The 18,047-nt window shown below is 34.4% G+C and overlaps 1 protein-coding gene and 1 pseudogene across 1 annotated transcript in view; both read left to right on the top strand.

Moving 5' to 3' along the window:
• Positions 1-475: 475 nt before the first annotated feature.
• The window catches only part of LOC129944676 (GTPase-activating protein), a 34,636-nt gene continuing 17,064 nt past the window's right edge, over positions 476-18,047 (top strand). Inside the window, exon 1 of the mRNA XM_056054278.1 lies at positions 476-1,509. Within this exon, the coding sequence (XP_055910253.1) occupies positions 1,389-1,509 (121 nt within the window). The 5' untranslated portion in view covers positions 476-1,388. The remainder of the gene's footprint in view (positions 1,510-18,047) is intronic.
• Positions 15,031-15,461, top strand: LOC129944678 (60S ribosomal protein L32-like; annotated as a pseudogene).

The following is an 18,047-nucleotide window of genomic DNA, read 5'->3' as shown; positions in this document are numbered from 1 at the left end:
ACGTTTAAAACATGGAAAATATAAAATTCCCTCTGTGCCTTAAGTTAAATTCTCAACTCTGGCAGTGCTTCTATTTTAACAGCTCATAAAATTCTGTTAGTACTCTGTTACCATTTCCTCTTTGAAAAAAAGCATCTGTCATTTCCATAACCATACAACTATCTCTTTTTAAAAACACGAACAAATAATTCCCATGATACATCTATACTGCTCTGTTTGCACAACTGGCACACACACACACATAATTCTCCTTTATTCTCAGTTGCTTCTCCCTCTCCTTCTGTACATAGTCAACGACTACGCACATAAAATCTCTCTTTGTCATATTGTTGTTGTTGGTTTCTTTTATTCATTGAATATTTATTTCATTCATACAAACTTCAACCTCCACTTCCTTCCCAACCGCCCCCGATGAAATTACGTCTCTTTATACACACTACACACTTCAACATCGTCTCGTCTACCTCCACAGTCTACATAACACACCAAAGCAAACCAAACACAACAACAAAAATTGCTCTGCTCTGCTCGTACCCTCGTACCTAACCGAACCACACCACAACGGCACAACAACAACCTACCAGACCAGCACCAGCCAGACAGTCAGCCAGCCGTCGTCGTCGTTCGTTTCGCTTTCATATTCGTTCGTAGTATATCGCAAAACTTCTTCCGTTTCTGACGTTGAATCGCTACTCGCTGCGCTATAAAATTTTGCAAAATTTTCATCATCATCATTTCGTGCGTGGAATAGAATAATTTCAACAATCAAAAGAAAACTACAATTAATTTTACTATTTAATCAATTAAACAAACAAAAAGAAAAATGGACCGGAAGTCCACATCACTGAGTATCTCAATTGAACATTGAAGTCTGAAGTGTGTTTCTTACTAAAATAACAGTGAAAAAAACCCTACCCTAATGAAAATGGTGTCAGAAACCCGGAAACAAGTGAAATTAAAAGAAACACAAAATTTAAAATTTTGTTAAATGAATAATTCCAAAAAAAGTTGACAGAAAAGAAGAAATCTCAAATAATAAAAAGAAACAGGAAAAATAATACAGGTATTCCGCATCCGTCTTCGTCGTCGTCGTCTCCGTGTTCCGTCAAAGGATTTTCTTTTTATCTCCTTCCGCTCCGATCGAGCTAAGAGTTTTGTTTTCTTCTTCTTTTTTCATGTGCGGTAAAAGAGTGCGTGTGTGGAGTGTGTAACCCCAACAAAATTTTGTTTCTTCATATTCTTGCATTCAACGAAAATTGTATGAAAAAGAAACAAAATCCAAATCCCATTTTTGTGTCCATGTCTATCTATCTCTGTTGTTTGCTTGCGCAAAGCATTGGAATTAAATTTTGAAAACAAAAAGGTTCGTCTCTGTCTTATCTATCAAAATGCATTTGAAAAAGAAACGCCATATATCGGATGAAAGAGACGACTCCAATAGTTATGGATTCAACATGGCCGACGATACACGCAAAGTACGAATTGAGGAGCAATTAAGAGTGAAAATTGGTATGTAATTTAGTGAAAAAGTGTTAAATTATTTAAAAACTTAATAGTTCTTATCGAGATCTTTAATTTAAAACCATAATCGTATAAATCCGTGGAAGATTTCTATTGAAATTCTTATGTGGAAGGTGTCTTGTGTTGTCTTGTATAGCCTTCTTCGCTTCGTTCTTCAACGAAGGAAGTGAACCCTTGTGTATCTTGTCTTGTCTCTTGTGTCTCTTGAACTTTCTCAAACACAATTAGCTGTATATTCAACGGAAAAATCTAAACAGGTGTCAATTAAATGTAATTTCCTAATCAAAATAAACGGAATTTTGTATCAAGTGTTTGTGAATTGTCCCGTAAACAATCAAAGTCCTCTGCAAGGACTCACAAAATGACCCCTTCTCCCCCCAGATAAATGCATTTTATTGGATTTAACGTTTATAACCTAAGAAAAACAACAAGAACAAAAATTGAATAGAACATCCATCGCTTCCACAAAGTACCTACAATATTCTTGTTCGGTTCAGTTCGGTTTGGTCGTCGCTCGTCTTGTTTTCTTGTTGTTTTATTTTATGAAAAGAGATGAATTGGAGGAAACAGGAATTTTGTGTGTGCCTTCCCTGTGCGCCTGTTTTGTGCGCGCGGTGCGCTGCTCTTGCTCTTGCTCTTGGTATTGCTCTAGAGCTAGAGCGAATAGCAAAAGTAAAAAAAAAAGAAGAAAAATTCCAATACAGACAGTTTTGTTTTTGTATAATTATGAATGAATTTTTTGGCAGTGGTTGTTGGCTGTTTGTCAAAGTGTGTGTGTGTTCTTTTATGAATGGTACTTTTTTTTGTATTTACCGCCCCCGCTTATTTCTGTTGTTGCGCTATTGAACATCAGTAAAAGAAGAAGAAGAATAAGACGAAAACAAGACGAACAAGAACAAGCAAAATAAAATATACAATTTTTATATAAAAAAAGATAATTTTATGGCGCTCTAATTTTCATCAGTATCGCACAGGGTTGCCATTTCGTCTTAAACTATCTCATTAAAGAGACCAATTTAAAAATATGTTTGTAGCCCAAAATCTGAGAGTCCAAATCCAGTTAAAAGTTTCTCAAAATGTATCTTAAATTAAAAAAAAAGCAGTTCTGTATCTATATTTTATACAAATAAGAAACTAAAATAAAAATAAGGGCGAGGAAGCATTTATTTTTATTTTTAATCAATTTCCAAAGTTTCAATTTTTCACATAAAACACGAAAATGAATTATTTTGATATTTATTCTCGGTTTTTTAGTTTCGCTGTTGTCATTCATCATTTTTTGGGATTTTATTCAAAATGTTGTCTGTTTTTAGGAAGTCATACACTGTGTAGAAATGTTTCTTTTTGTTTTTAAATTTAAAGGAAGCATTCTATATACCCACCTTTTCAACTTGTTACTGTTTTTAGGTTACATATGCGAGTCAAAAAATGTAAAAAAGCAAATATGGTTAAATCCGACAAAAGAAAACATTTGGTTAATGAGTGCCATCATAATGTTTAACGTGTTTGGAAATTCCAACTCAAGCCCAGTAATTTAAGAGGGGCATCCCATGTGATAATTTAATCTGTGAGCCTAAATGCATGGAATGAATTATCATCAAATGAATATACCAACAATTGGAATTTTGGGAGATATTTAAACAAAAAGTCGCGAATTTTGCGTTTGTTTTTTTTTTTTGTTACTATAAAAAATCGAAATTTTTGGATTTTTGCTTGTCGATAGTTAATTGCATGCGTTTACATGTGATGAATCCAACCCATCAAATTTCAAGTCATTCGATCACGCCGTTTTTGAGATACGATGGAAGAAAGTTTGAAAAACACAGTTTTGAGAAAAACTCGTTTAAAGTTACAAGTCCTCTTAACTATGAAAATATCAACTTACCTTTCAATCGGCGATGCCTGGTCCATTGAGTATTCCTTCCTCTTCTTGTTGACACTCTTTCAAAGCAGATTGTTGAGCTCTTGAATCAATTCTGGCTTGTTTAACGGCATAACTTACGCCGCTCAGAACGTGAGACTCGCTTTTCATCACGTTTTTCAACATAAGTATGGGCTTCGCGCTCTATAGGGCATATCATAACCGACATTACTTTAAAATTACCTTCAAAGCCTTCATTAAAGATTTCCTGAATAACTTTATCAGTTATCAATCTAACAGCCCGAAGTCGTATCTTTAAAACGACTTCGAATTTTGAAAAATCCCTTTACTACCGTATTCTAGACATATTAAACTAGCAATTAATGAAAAAAAAAACCAACACATGGTATGACCCCGTTAAAACAATCAAACATTCCTGAGAGGGAAAAATGTTAGGGATGAAAAAGACCGAACTGCTTATTTGAGAAAGCACTTTTCATGACAAGAATTATATTTGAAGGATTTGTAAATTCCTGGCTAGTACCTGTGAAAAAAAAACTTTTTCTCAACTTCCCAAAAATTAGAAGCTAAAAGAGCAAATTTATAGTTCTCCGTTAAAATAAAGCTTCTGTCAAATATTATACTCAGTTTATAATTTTTTTAATCGTCTGATTCTAAGCTGACATAGGGAAAAAAAATTGTTGGCGATTGATTAAATATCATATCTTAAATTGAGATTTAAAACGTGAAAAAAAAACTAATTGTAACTTGTCTTTCAAATCTCAAGTTTATGTCATCTGTAAAAGTTGGAAGATTTATAAGCATGTGTTTCGTGTATACACATTCAATATTTTCACCAAAACCAATCTCCCCAAACACATCGGAAAATATATATTTTGCAAAAAAATGGACACTAATCTACACCGATTTTAGTAGTAGTAGGATAAATAGTTTTGGTTACATCAGTCTTTAACTTGTTAGCACTTAACCATTCGCATAGATTAGCCAAATCACTCTATCATTTTTTGTTTTAATCGATATATTTACCACTCACATACATTTGGCGTCATCAGCAAAAAGTTAAATTTTACAATAATTTAATGAGTTGGGGATATCATTTATATATATAAGAAATAATAAAGGACCCGAAATTGTTCCTTGTGGTACTTTGTAAATTTTGCACTGAATAGTTCAACATTAACACAAGTTTTCTGGCATCTTCTTCTTAGTTTCCAGCTGCTAGTAGCAGCACTTTAACTCCTCCTGGAGCATAGGGTGGCAATCTGGGCATCTGGAATCTATTTGTTAAATATGTTTTGAAACACTCAAGTTCAATACCATGTACACCATATTTCTCTAATTTTTCAACTAATATTATTCTATCGATTGTTTCGAACGCTCTTTGAAAATCGAAAAATAAATGTTATCTTCATCATGAACAAGCTGTTTAAAAGTCATAATCAGCCAGTTTAATGTTGTTTCGCATGAATGTCCCGGACGAAAGCCGGATTGGTTTTCTATAAGCAGATTGTGTCATAATTTAGAACCTGCCTCTTTTGGGATCGGAAGTATTATTGATTCTTTGAGATACTTCGGAAATTCACCATGAATGAAAGATTCATTAATTATTTCAACTAAAATTGGTCCTACAATGTCGAAGGATTCGATAATTATATTTATGTTCAAATTAAAAGCACTTTTTGTATTTATTTTCTTACATATGGATTTTAGTTCAGGAAAATAACCCAACGAAATGTTCGAAACAAAATATAACTAACCTCACTAGGCTTCGACACGGACGTAGCTCTGCTTCTCAGCAGCACCTCCTCAAAAAAAAACCATCCACTTGCCAGACTTGACGTCTTGACCTAAAACTTATTTTAGAATTTTGTCTGTTGTGGCAGACAGTAATTAACAACATTCAGAAAATATGTTTCATGTATGAAAACTTCGAGAATCGATAATTTTTTTTTTAAAAATACAACTTAAATTCCCAAGCAAAAAAGAAAAAGGCAATAGTATTTGCAGTTAGGCTTTTAATTTATTTTTAATTTTAGCTTATAATTTTAATTGCTTATTAATAAATTTAATATTACAGAAAATTGGTGTTAAGAATTGAAAAAAGAATGGCAAGCCTGGTGTATTGTATTGTGTTTTCAAATTTACAAAAATATTTCGCATCAATACCCTAACAAAATTTATTACCCACTTAGATACCTAGGTACACTTTATATGCATACATATGTATGTAGATACCTATGTGCTAAAGAGAAAAACAGAAAACACCTTTGGCCATGTGCCGTACGGTGTCGTGCCAACCCCGACGAACGACGCGACTTTGGGCTTTCCATTTCCATTCGATTTGATATCAATCTTGTTGGTTTGTAGGTATGTATATAATATGGGGGTTTGGTTTTGCAGATAATGTCAATGTATGTACATAGTAAAGTGATGAGAACAACCGACCTCATTCATTAAAAGTAAAATAGAAATATGTATGTATGTATAAAACAGTAGTTCACTCTCATAGTTTACAGTTAACTTCACCCCTTTCCGGCTAACATAACAACCACCTACGTATAGTACATATCACAAACCTACTTATATAAGCTTGTTTATGTATTATTAGGGTATATAAACTTGCTCCAATTTCATTGATTTTGGGGATACTTTTTTGGGTTGGTTTTTTTCTGAATGGCTTACTTACCTACTACCTACATACTTCATTTATATCTCTGTCTCTGTTGACGACTTCACGTTTTAGCTTTGGATGATGATGATTCATGAAGAAGGGGGTCAATATTCCACTCACTAATAGCTTCTGGTGTTTCCTTTTGTTTTTTTTTTTCAAGAATGAATGGGATTTTTTTGCGGAGGTTGTGGTTACATATAAACATATGTATATACCTATTTTTCGTACATTTTATTATTGTTAAGGGAAAATTATTATGAGCATGATCTCATAAATTAATTTACAACATTGTGCGTTATAAATAAATAGATTAACGCACTGTAAAATTCCATCATTAAAGCTAATCACAATTTCTTTAGAAACGTTTTAAAAACAAATTAGCAGCGTTAATATCTTATATTATGTATACTAGAAATTTGTATGATGATTTTGAATTATTTTAAATTCTTCTTAGAAACCACAAAAGAAATCAGTTTAGTGTACATTTTTGTACAAAAAGTAAACACATTTGAAAAGAATCTCGAGTTTTAATAATTTTTTTTAAATTGTTAACTTAAGAATATGATTTACAACAAATTGGTAAATTTTGGTTAGATGCCAAACAAAATTAGACCTATAGAAACCGAAATTATCAACAAAAAGCGGTTTTCATAACTTTTGGCAATCCATAACTTACAAATGCTTAGAACACATAAAGAGGGCATACACAAATTTTGAACTCACTATCTCTCGTACCAAGGTTGACTCCCTTCTTTTCACTAAAGATTTCAAAATGGACCATTGTAAATTTAATAGTAAAACGTAAAACAACAACTAAAAAATATTTTTCAATTTAGTAGTTAGTAGGGTTCCTTTTCTTTTACAAAACTGAAAAATTGTTCCTGGCAATTCCAAATTATCGAAAATATTCTTTATACCAATATACGGGAGGGATATCATGCTGTGGTCACTGTTGCCAGTTTGTCATAATTGTGTTACTTGGTCGCATAATCATTTCTTGTTCCATTTTTTGAAAAGATATTTGTCGAAACTAAATATTTAACAACTTTAAGTAATTTTTTTTTAATTTTTAAAAACGTTATACTTCGTTGCATAAAATTATTTCAGAGATATAACCATTTTTTGTTCGTTAAATATTTGAGGTGACCATTATTTTATTTTTTTTTTGTTCAGTTTTTTTTTTATTTATAAAAAAAGTACGTCTTTATTATCACATTACAATATATTTTATAATACAAATTTTAATTCAAGTAGCTAGCGTTATTGGTTCGTGATTTATTTTGGGTTAAACCAATTTTTTATAATTGCTGCGGTTAAGAAAACACCCACTCAAATTTTTGATTCGACAAATCGGATCGATTACAATAACTTCCTATGGGCAGTAAATAACCGCTGCGGTTACAAATTATTTTGGTCCTTTTTTGGTACGATTGGTCATTTTTATTTTCAGCTTTGGTCATCCATATTTTTTTCAAGTGGGAACCGTGGCTGTGGTCCAAATTACCATTTATTGTTTGTGCTCTTGTCAACATCGTTCCATAGTTTCTCAATAGGATTGAGCTACGGACTCGTAGTGGTCAATTTAAAACTTGAATTTGATTTTTCGCTTGTCATTATTGCGAATAAGTTAATGGCATAAGTTTTCATACTTTTTTTTCTAATTTGTATGGTCCATAAAAGTTATAAAGAGTTTGTCAATAAGGACTTGATAACTTTTTGAGATATTTCAAAAATTATATCATTGGCTCGGAGGACAATTAAATCATTTATGAATAGAACTTGACTTCGTTAAAATGGCTAGCGCGGACACGTTTGCAGCGGCCAATACGTTTGACACAATTATCGATGACTAGACCTTAGATTTCTGCCGTTACATCCGCTATTTCTCATTGATACCGAATGAAACAAAAATGAGCTTTGTCATTAAAAATGTCATCTTAAAGTTTGCGATCACAAACTTCGAATATCGGTAGAATTTTTTTTAATTTACTTTAAAATGATGAAAATGTTAAGTTTACCGGTGCGGTGGTGAGTGGTGAGTGAAATCCTAACTAGTCTGGAGGCGGAGGGCTTGAGAGTAATAGCCTATGCGGACCACGTTGCTAAAGCAGTTTCAGGAAAGCATCTTAACACCTTGAGAGAGCTCTTACAAAATGCCTTAGATAAACTAATACTTTGGGCTGATCGGTGTGGACTGCGTGTTGTTAACCCACACAAAACCGATTTATTTATTTATTTATTTATTTATCATCAATTAGAGATTATAATAACTCTTACAGACTATGGAAATACAAAATTTGTCTTAACATAAATTTTAGTCAATTAACCAGAAAGAATAAGCTGAGCATATTTTTAAATGCATCTCTACTCAAATGAAAATTAAAATCAATAAAATCAGATATTTGGTTAATTTCTCTGACACAGCGAGATATTGGCTCGTTAACAGCATAATTTACTCTATGAAATACCTCATGGAATAAACAACGATTTCTAAGCACTCGAGTTGGAGCATGTAAATTTATAAGAGACAATAAAAACGGACAGTCAATATGATAGGATAAAATATCTTTAATGAACATTATAGAATATATTTTGCGGCGATTTTCTAAGGTCTGAATGCCAAGAAGTTGACACCGAGTATTATAGGGTGGCATAACATCAGCGTTACATCTAAGTTTATAAATAACTATTCTTGTAAATTTTCTTTGAATTTTTTCAATTCTAACAGAATGAGTTTTGTAAAACGGATTCCATACCACACAGCAGTATTCCAGAACTGATCTAACATAAGCAATGTTAAGCGTTTTTAAGGTAAAGGGATCACTTAGACCTTTAGAGTTGCGGACAACAAATCCAAGCATAGAGTTGGCCTTGTTCACTATGAATTCTAAATGATTACTGAAGCTGAATTTAGAGTCAAAAATCACTCCCAGATCTTTTTTGGCTGAGACTCTATCGAGAACTTTGTTCTCAATATGATAGTCATATACAAAAGGAGAAGATCGGCGGGAAAATGAAAAACATTGACATTTAGAGATGTTGAGGTTTAATTTGTTGATTTTACACCAAGTTGATAAGCTTTGAAGATCTTTTTGAAGAAGCACACAGTCTACCGGATCCTTAATGCATCTCAGAAATTTGAGATCATCGGCAAACATTAAGGAAAAGGAATGTAAGAGAAAATCAGGAAGATCATTTATGAATATAAGAAATAAAAGTGGTCCAAGATGGCTACCTTGGGGAACACCCGAGGAAACATCTATTGGACTTGAGACGATCGAATCAATACGGACATATTGAATGCGTCCTGTAAGATATGAACTCAACCAATTTAACAAGTTAGAATGTATACCTAGTTTTTCCAGTTTATGAATCAAAATTTTATAGTCTTATCCTATATTAAAGGAATCCAATTGAAATTCTCAGACGAAGCCAACTACCTGGGTCTTGACTTGGAAACGCAACGTACAGGAAAGAGTCAAAAAAGCTACTGTAGCTCTCTTTTCTTGCAAAAAAGGTATTGGTAATACATGGGGCTTACAAGCCAGAATCACGCATTGCCTATACACGTCGGTATTGAGACCGATTTTAATTAACGGTGTGGCAGTATTTTGGACTGCTTTAGAGAAAGCTATAAACCGAGATAAATTAAATAAAGTCCAACGTTCAGCTAGCCTATGTATAAGCGGATCGCTTCGCACGACCCCATCTGCGGCACTGGACACCTTACTCTACCTAACATTTCTTGACATTTTTTGCAAATAAATAGCTGCAAGCTCCGCTATTCGCCTCAAAGCTTCGTCGCAAGATTTCTATACCTCCCAGAAAGATCTGGGATAGATAGGACATTCCTAAAAGATATGTCAATCCATTTTTATATAGATGGTTCAAAAACAAAAAAAGGGGTTGGTGGAGGTGTGTACTCAAAACGACTGAAATTAAGTCTCTTCTTCCGTCTTCCCAATCATTGTAGCGTGTTCCAGGCGGAAGTTATGATATCCGTTTTTTCTCAGATAGTCAGGCAAACTCTTTAACAGTCCATAACTGTCGATCATCTCTAATGGAGATGGCACAATAGGTTAATATTCACCTTTGCTGGGTGCCGGGCCATAGAGACATTCCAGATAACTATAAGGCAGATGAACTCTCCAGGAATGGTACTGGCATACCAATCGCTACTTGTAAATTGTTGCTAATGCAAGACCACAACATCACCACGTGTCAAGTCGCAAAGAACATCTGGCCAACACTGGATTTAAAACGTTCAAGGTGCTTGCATCTCTAAGCAGATCGCATATAAGCTCGATAATAGGTGTCATAACCGGACACTATCTAAAAGGAAAGCACGCCACACGACTATTCTCAAATGACTTTTGCAGAAGCTCTATGGACGAGGAAGAGAAGGAAACTACTCTTCATATTCTCTGTATATGCCCTGCTCTGGCTCAAAAACACAAGAATTACCAAGGAAAATTCTTCTTTAACGATCTAAATCATATCAGCATCTCACGTTTCGTAAGGGACTCAAACTGGTTCCATTAAGTTTAGGAGAAAGCCTCAAGATTCATGTGGTATCATAATGGGCCATTAAACTGGCCCAAGTGTGTCCGTTTCCATCTTGGACAGCCACTTCAACCTAAACTAACCTAAGTTTACTGAATAAATTGACAATGACAATTCGATGATTAATAAAGGGGTGCGTTTATAAGTTTAAGTTTAAAGTTGTCAAGTCATTATTGGAAACCCGAACCCCATGCCACAAAAACGCTTCCTTAACCATCCCCAAAGTCTTCCTCTGTTTAATCTTCTTCATCGTATACTTATTAAGAATTAAAATCTTAATTTTTTGACCGACAGATATAGGCTTTGCAAACAAATTCGATTCGGTTGGACTTGGATTTGTCGCTGCACAGTACATTTTTCCAAAACTACCGTTACACCTAATCAAATGTTAGTTTTGAACAATGAAGATTGCTATACTCGCAAATCTTCATTTTGAAATCGGTTTAAGAATATACAGTTTAGAAGTTTTCATAAGTTATTTTTGAGAGCTGTAAAAACAGGCTTTTAACACTAAGAAAAGTATTTGAAGACTAAACTGTGTTCTTTATTAATAAAAAAAAATGTAAACCATTTACCAAAAACAAAATGTCCATCCTTGTCAAAACAACATTTTTCTTCTGTCTTTTCAATTGATTTGAGACTTTGTATATATTTTACTTCATCTCACGCGCTTGAAATCTTTGGTTCAGCATTTTACTCATCACGCCCCCTGAAACCGTCATTTAAACGAAAAATGTAATAGAACTTTTGGACCTCTGAACGGTCTGAACAGAAAAAGAAACACAATTTTAAGTATTGAAGTTCAGATTTTGTTCAATTACACAATGAAGCCATAGTTCCATATGAAAAAGTCAATTCTAACATCTAAGAGCATTTAAAGCTATTTTTAAACAACTTTTTTATCAGGTACCCAAAAAAAAAGCAAAATAAAATAAAATAACATATGAATCACTATATTACCTTTTACGCAGGAGAAAAACTTACAAATCATTTATAAAAGATTATCATCTATGTTCCGTATAGATATATGAACATATGTAGGTATGAAGTTGTTTAAATTGAATTGTTTATATACAAGTTATTTTATTTAATTAAAAGTAGATACAAGAAAAGATGTTTAGTCATTTCGAAATGTGGGCTTGTCTATGAAAAATTAATAGTTATCGTAACAGAATGATTCATAAAGTGGAGGGTTTAAGTTTAATCGAAATCTAAGGAAAAGCCAAAAATAGTCAGTTTTTTTTTTTGAAGAGTGATGTTATGTATTTTGATAGTTCCGAAGCTTACTAATGTATGAACCAAAAATTAGTATTTTTATTATTTACTTAGTGTAAATAAATTACGAAATGAAGACACATTGTAAAAAGCTTAGGAAGCCACTTTAAAGTTCTTAAACAAACATAAAGTTTTGACTTAAATTAAAAATATTTGAGCACTACCCCAAAAGTATATTAAGTAGATCAATTATTGTTTATTTTGTAATTTTGAGAACATCAAATCATAAAACTGGCAACACTTCCTAACCAGGAATCACAAAACCTCTATTTTTTATTTATATGCAAAATTAAAAATCAATCTTAAGCAAGTCGCTCGCCACAGTCTACCCATATATAGTGTGAATGGATATTTTCCTCCAGTTTCTAGAGCTCACCGGGGGCATCTACAAAATCAACAATAAAATAGCCCCACACAGCAGTAGAACATGCTTGCTTATTTGTTCATCATGCAGCAACCAGCCATTTCCCTAGTTTTATTTTTCGTTTGTTAAAATGTATTAATTTCGTGTCTCTATTGGATAAACATTTCCCGAGCAACACCTCTCGGACTGTTATACCCTGTGCTGTGTAATGTGTGCCTGTGCACCTCTCTATCGACAACGACGACGACGACGCGCGGCCCCATTTCAAATCCCAAAAATAGACTAACATCGCGTAAACACACATAAGTTGAAATTCAAGTAGAAGCGTTTCACAAAAGCATCATCAGTAGAGCAGCCAGCATCCACAGATGTTTGAAGCTTGAACAACAATAAAAAAAAAATTGGAAAATTGGAGAGAAACCAAAAAGCGAGCTGCTACCGCAGTACCGACGGTCGTCTCTGCCGGCGCGCCGTCGCCGCCACCATCACCAACATAAAGATGAGCCCTGAACCAAAGGTCAACCAGTGGGGGCCTGATGACGACTACTACGACGACGACGGGTATTCCAGAAGAGAAGAGAGCACAGTTAGTACCGCATAAACGGGCAATTAGCTGCGCGCTTGAAATGTTCAAGTAATTGGGAATTATTAGTAGCAACAACCACAAGAGGTTCGGGTTCGAGCTTGGTTGACTTTACTTTTCGCCGCACTCATAGTTAATAGTGCGTCAGTCAGTATAGCGAAGCGTTTGAAGGCTTTATAAAATGCGTGTCTAATTGGCCATTTTAGATGAGCATACTACAACATAATGGTTGTTATTTCTCTTCTATCTCATCACATCTTATTTTATATATATTTTGTTTTTATAATTATGTTGCAAAATAAAGTACCTTCCATGATGTTAGATTTTAGAAGCGATAATGTTGGGGAAAACTAGTTTGGTTTATAGCTTTACAGACGGGAGAAGAGAAGAGAGGGAGTTGTTTTTGTTGTACACATAAATAATTTCTCAGAATTATGTTATTTTGAAAAAGATAATTATGTTGTTTTTGTTGTAATTTGCGTATATAAGTTAGTTTTAATAAAAACACACACTATACTTTTCTTGAGTAAGTGTAATTATAAGTCTTACAAACAAAATGCAAATGAGATCTTAATTAACCAAGAAGAAAGATCACAGCGTTGTACCTCAGTCTACGTTATGACGACTTATGAGGAGCTCTTAGTGCTATATAAATTTGGGCCGAACTCGATCTAGATTTGTAGATATTTTTACAACACCATAAAACATGATGTTTTTGCTTTCATTTAAAAATGGGTCAGAGTATTTTTTAATGATATTCTATACTATAAACAGTTTGTTGTTTTTTTTGTTATGACCTGACGCTCAATTGAAAGAGTGCTCTTCTCTTTAGCAAACTAATCAAGCTTTTGACTTGTTATACAAAAATATTATAGTAGCATTTTGTGTCTCAAACAAAAAACCTGCTACTGTGCTACTTGAAGTCAATTATTATTATTATTAGAATGATAAAGAATTCTAGAGATAAGACACAATACAAAATACCTACCTACCTAGGAGATGACAATAATTATTGTTCATTAAAACAACAACCTGTACATTCAACAAAAATGCCTTTTGGTTAATTATTTATTATTATTCTTATTAAATTTCCTTTATTAAGTAACACCATCATTGGAATAAAAGCCAAAACAAGTTTTCTTTGTTTTTCTATTATATAATTGGGTGTTATAACAAGAGGCAGAAGAGGGAGTTCATTGAACGATTGATGGGGCTGACAAAGATCAAGCAATGTGTAGACAATGTTTTTTCACAAGAAGTTTGTTAATTCCATTGCTTCCAACTTTGTCTGGTTTGATCATTTAAAATGACTCCGAAAGTCATGAAAATTTAGTTGAAATAGGGGAGCTGATAGGGTCAACTAATAACCTTCCTATAATTAAAGTTTCTAAATGTTTGAAGTTAATTTCTAGCTTAAGCCCTTGAAATTAACAAGGCTGTTAGCTATTAAATTAATCGGCCTTACTCAGAGACCTAGTCGAAGAAAATTCGTACTACAAATGACTACAAAAAAGTTCCAAAGCTTTCATCCAGGCGAAATAAAATTAAATTTGGATACCATGAAAAAACTGTAATAATTGGCGCGGTATCACAGTTCTGTCCATTTTCCGAAGTTGGCAACTATTATTCTCGAGAGGATTATGTAAGTCCAGGATCGAGTCTACCCTCAGTAGGCACCAGGGGGGGGTATCGCAAGCGGGGTTACTCGAACAATCATCTGAGTACTAATCACCGCTGTACCTAATGTTTGTAGATTTTGAGAAGGCGTTTGATCGGGTCAATCGTGAATACATCTGGAGATCGCTTATTGCGCGAGGAATCATTGAAAAAATTGTCCCTTTTATTAAAGAATCGTACAACAAAGCAAGGTGTTTTGTGTTGCACAATGTACAGCTTTCCGACTCCTTCGATGTGCGTCAAAGAGTGAGACAAGGGAATGTTTTGTCACCAATTATGTTTTTGTTGGCGATTGACGATATGTTGACTGCCACGGTGGGTATAAATGAAAGACACGGTATCCAATGGAGTCTGTTTGACAAGCTTAGCCACATAGATTATGCTGAAGATATATGTCTCATGGCTAACAACACGGCAGGCTTAAATCAGATGTGTCATTTACTTAAATGGAGAAGTGGTTGGCTTAAAGATTAACACAAATAAGATCCTTTTTTGACGTGCACTTTGTAAAAGCGCTTTAAGATGACTATCCGACCAGCATACAGGCCAAAAATTGTAAAGAAGCGTACAAAGCACTTCATTCGTCATCAGTCTGACCGCTATTCCAAAATGGCGTAAACCAAAAGGTATTGACAACAGAGTCCGTCGTCGTTTCAAGGGACAATACTTGATGCCAAACATTGGTTATGGTTTAAACCAACGTACCCGCCATATGTTGCCCACTAGCTTCAAAAAATTCCTCGTCCACAACGTCAAGGAACTCGAAGTTTTGATGATGCAAAACCGTGTGTACTGCGGCGAGATCGCCCATGGTGTGTCCTCAAAGAAACGCAAGGAAATCGTTGAGCGCGCCAAGCAATTGGCTATTCGTTTAACGAACCCCAATGGTCGTCTACGTTCGCAAGAAAACGAATAAGCTATATATTAAGATGAAGAAACAAATTTCTAAAGATCAAAGTAATGACAACGGCCCAAAGTTTTATAGCTCTCGATGGCGGAACGGACCTGGATGTTAACAGTAGAATAAACAAAGCCCGTAGTGCATTTGGAATCCTTTCTCCTGGGTGGAACTCTGGCAAAATAGCGCTACGCACCAAGTTGCAACTCTTCGAATCCAACGTCACATCAGTGCTGTTATATGCTTCTGAAACATGGAAATGCTCTGCCAACATCTCTAGCAGCCTAGAAGCTTTCGTTAACCCTTGTCTGCGCTCTATTGATCCGGTGGCCGCAAACCATTTCTAACGTTGAGCTGTGGAATAGGACCCGACAGAAAAAACATGGACGTAGACATCATGCAACGAAAATGGCGTTGGATAGGCCATACACTGAGGAAACCGGGCGACAATATAGCAAAACAATCGGTCCAATAAATTCCCCAGGGTAATAGACGCGTTGGAAGACCAAAGACAACTTGGAGGTCATCAGTTTTGGAGGAGGCTCGGTCTCAAGGTATTCAATCGTGGCCACAGCTGAAGGATCTTGTCGCTGCCCTAGCTCCAGGAGGAGTTAAAGCGCTTCTGTACTTGCAGTCGGACAGCATATAAGTGTTTTATGGACATATGGAAGAAAGCTTACGAATTCGAAACTCAACCCTAATCATTATTAAACATGGGAGATCTTGTAGAATGATCTGTTGAAATTTTTTATATAATTTTGTTACGTTAAGATACTGGAGAATGAAATGTTGCCTTATGTAGCTGAGAAGTTGCCGTTGAAGTGAGTATTTCCATATAAAAAACGACCCCAAGCATACGAGAGCCAAGAAGAGTTTTTGAAGACAAAAGATGATGTTTTAAATTGGTCTGCACAGTTGCAAGTCTTAAATTCGATTGAAATTTTTTAGGCTAACGTCATAAAGGCGGAAGTGTCTCGATACAAGCCTAGTAACAATAAAGAACTCTGGTCTATCGTTAAGATCTGCTGGGAATCGATTCCTGTTCTTAGATGTTCTTTTAGTTTGGGCAGGTTCAGACGACATTAGGGACTTCATTTGCAGTCAACTGCATTCTCTGAACCTACATTTGACCAAGGAAAATACTTTGTTTTTTAACTTAACATTCAGTTCATTGTACAAAAACTATCAAGAACGTTATTGTCTACAAAGCACTCCTCAGGCAAGCTACAAATCCATCACTTACTTATTCCTCTTCCAATTTCACAAGGAACCCTTTTACACAAAAGATTAAATGAAATTGTACAGAAAATAAATAATTCATGGAGTAATAAAGTTCAGCTTTCATCAATTGTCATTGTGACATAAGTTAACTTGACTTGATAGTTATGGAGATTTTTCTTGACTAACTTTCCAGTCAAATTTCCAATAAAGTTGCCTTAATTGGAAGGCAATTTTTTGGCAGCTGGACAATAAATCCCTTATGTCGCCTGAACCTGCCCTTTGTCTATAATTGTAACTTGTCAAGAAAGTTCATTGTGCACTTCTTCCATTTTATGACCAATTTAATCAACCTTCTGAGGCAGCTATTCAGCCTATTATAATTAAACCAAGTTTACAACGTTGGACATAAAACCAACAACACGCTTACGCAGAGCAATTACGCCTCCACTAAGTGGATAATTTTGCGCAAGAATTTAGATGTTAAACTTTTGAATACACAGCTCATGCAAAGATTGGACTGATTGAGAGGCGAGTTCGATGAAGAGTTTATTTTGCCTTTGGGGCTGGTCAATTGGTTGCCTAGATTGTAATATTAACTGCATCTAGGCTATTTTTTGTGGGGCTATGTTAAGGCTCATGTCCATAGCGACTAGCCTTTTTCGATTGAGCTATATGTTAGTGTCATTTGTTTATTTTACATCTGGAGCTCAGTCCTGGAGCTGAAATAAAAAGAAACCCAATCTAGGTTCAAAATTGTCAGTTCTTTTTCAATAAAAAAGAGATCTTTAATCCTAATAGACCTGCACTCAGATTTCTGTTCTATATCTTTTAGATCTACCCTCAAAACAGGTTATATTGAAATACGTTTTTTAATTCTTCAAATTTTAATAGTATTTTTCAAAAATATAAAAAAACTGACTGTCTGACGCACATTATACTTAATTTTTGATATTGTTTAAAGTTTTTTTTTTAATTTAAAAAAAATCTTATATTTAAAATTTGCGTAGCTTTTCTCCTTGATTTGCGTAGCTCCTCAAATTAATCATGTTCTGTTGTATCTTCAAAATAATAAACAAAGTTTCTTTTTTAAAATTTATTTGTTTACTGTACTGAACTTTATAAATAAAACAATAACAAAAGGAAAATATATTCTTAAGTCGAATTTCACGAATCAATTATAATCATCACACATCTTGTGTATCTTCTACCTATATGAATGTATGAAGAACTCTTTGTGCAAAGATGGGGATTCTTTTTCTTTCGTCTTCTTAAAGGTGGTGCTGCTGATGCCAGCAACCGGATAGGTTTGCTCCTTGAGAGACGTGTGCGCATCACGCTCATTTCCTACTTACTCCCTTATGTCGCCGCACCACCTCATCACCATCATCTCCG

The sequence above is a fragment of the Eupeodes corollae genome, chromosome 2, assembly GCF_945859685.1.
Source record: "Eupeodes corollae chromosome 2, idEupCoro1.1, whole genome shotgun sequence".
NCBI classification, from domain to species: Eukaryota; Metazoa; Arthropoda; class Insecta; order Diptera; family Syrphidae; genus Eupeodes; species Eupeodes corollae.
Note: the sequence above shows the minus strand (reverse complement) of the source record. Positions and strands in the feature narration are given on the sequence as shown.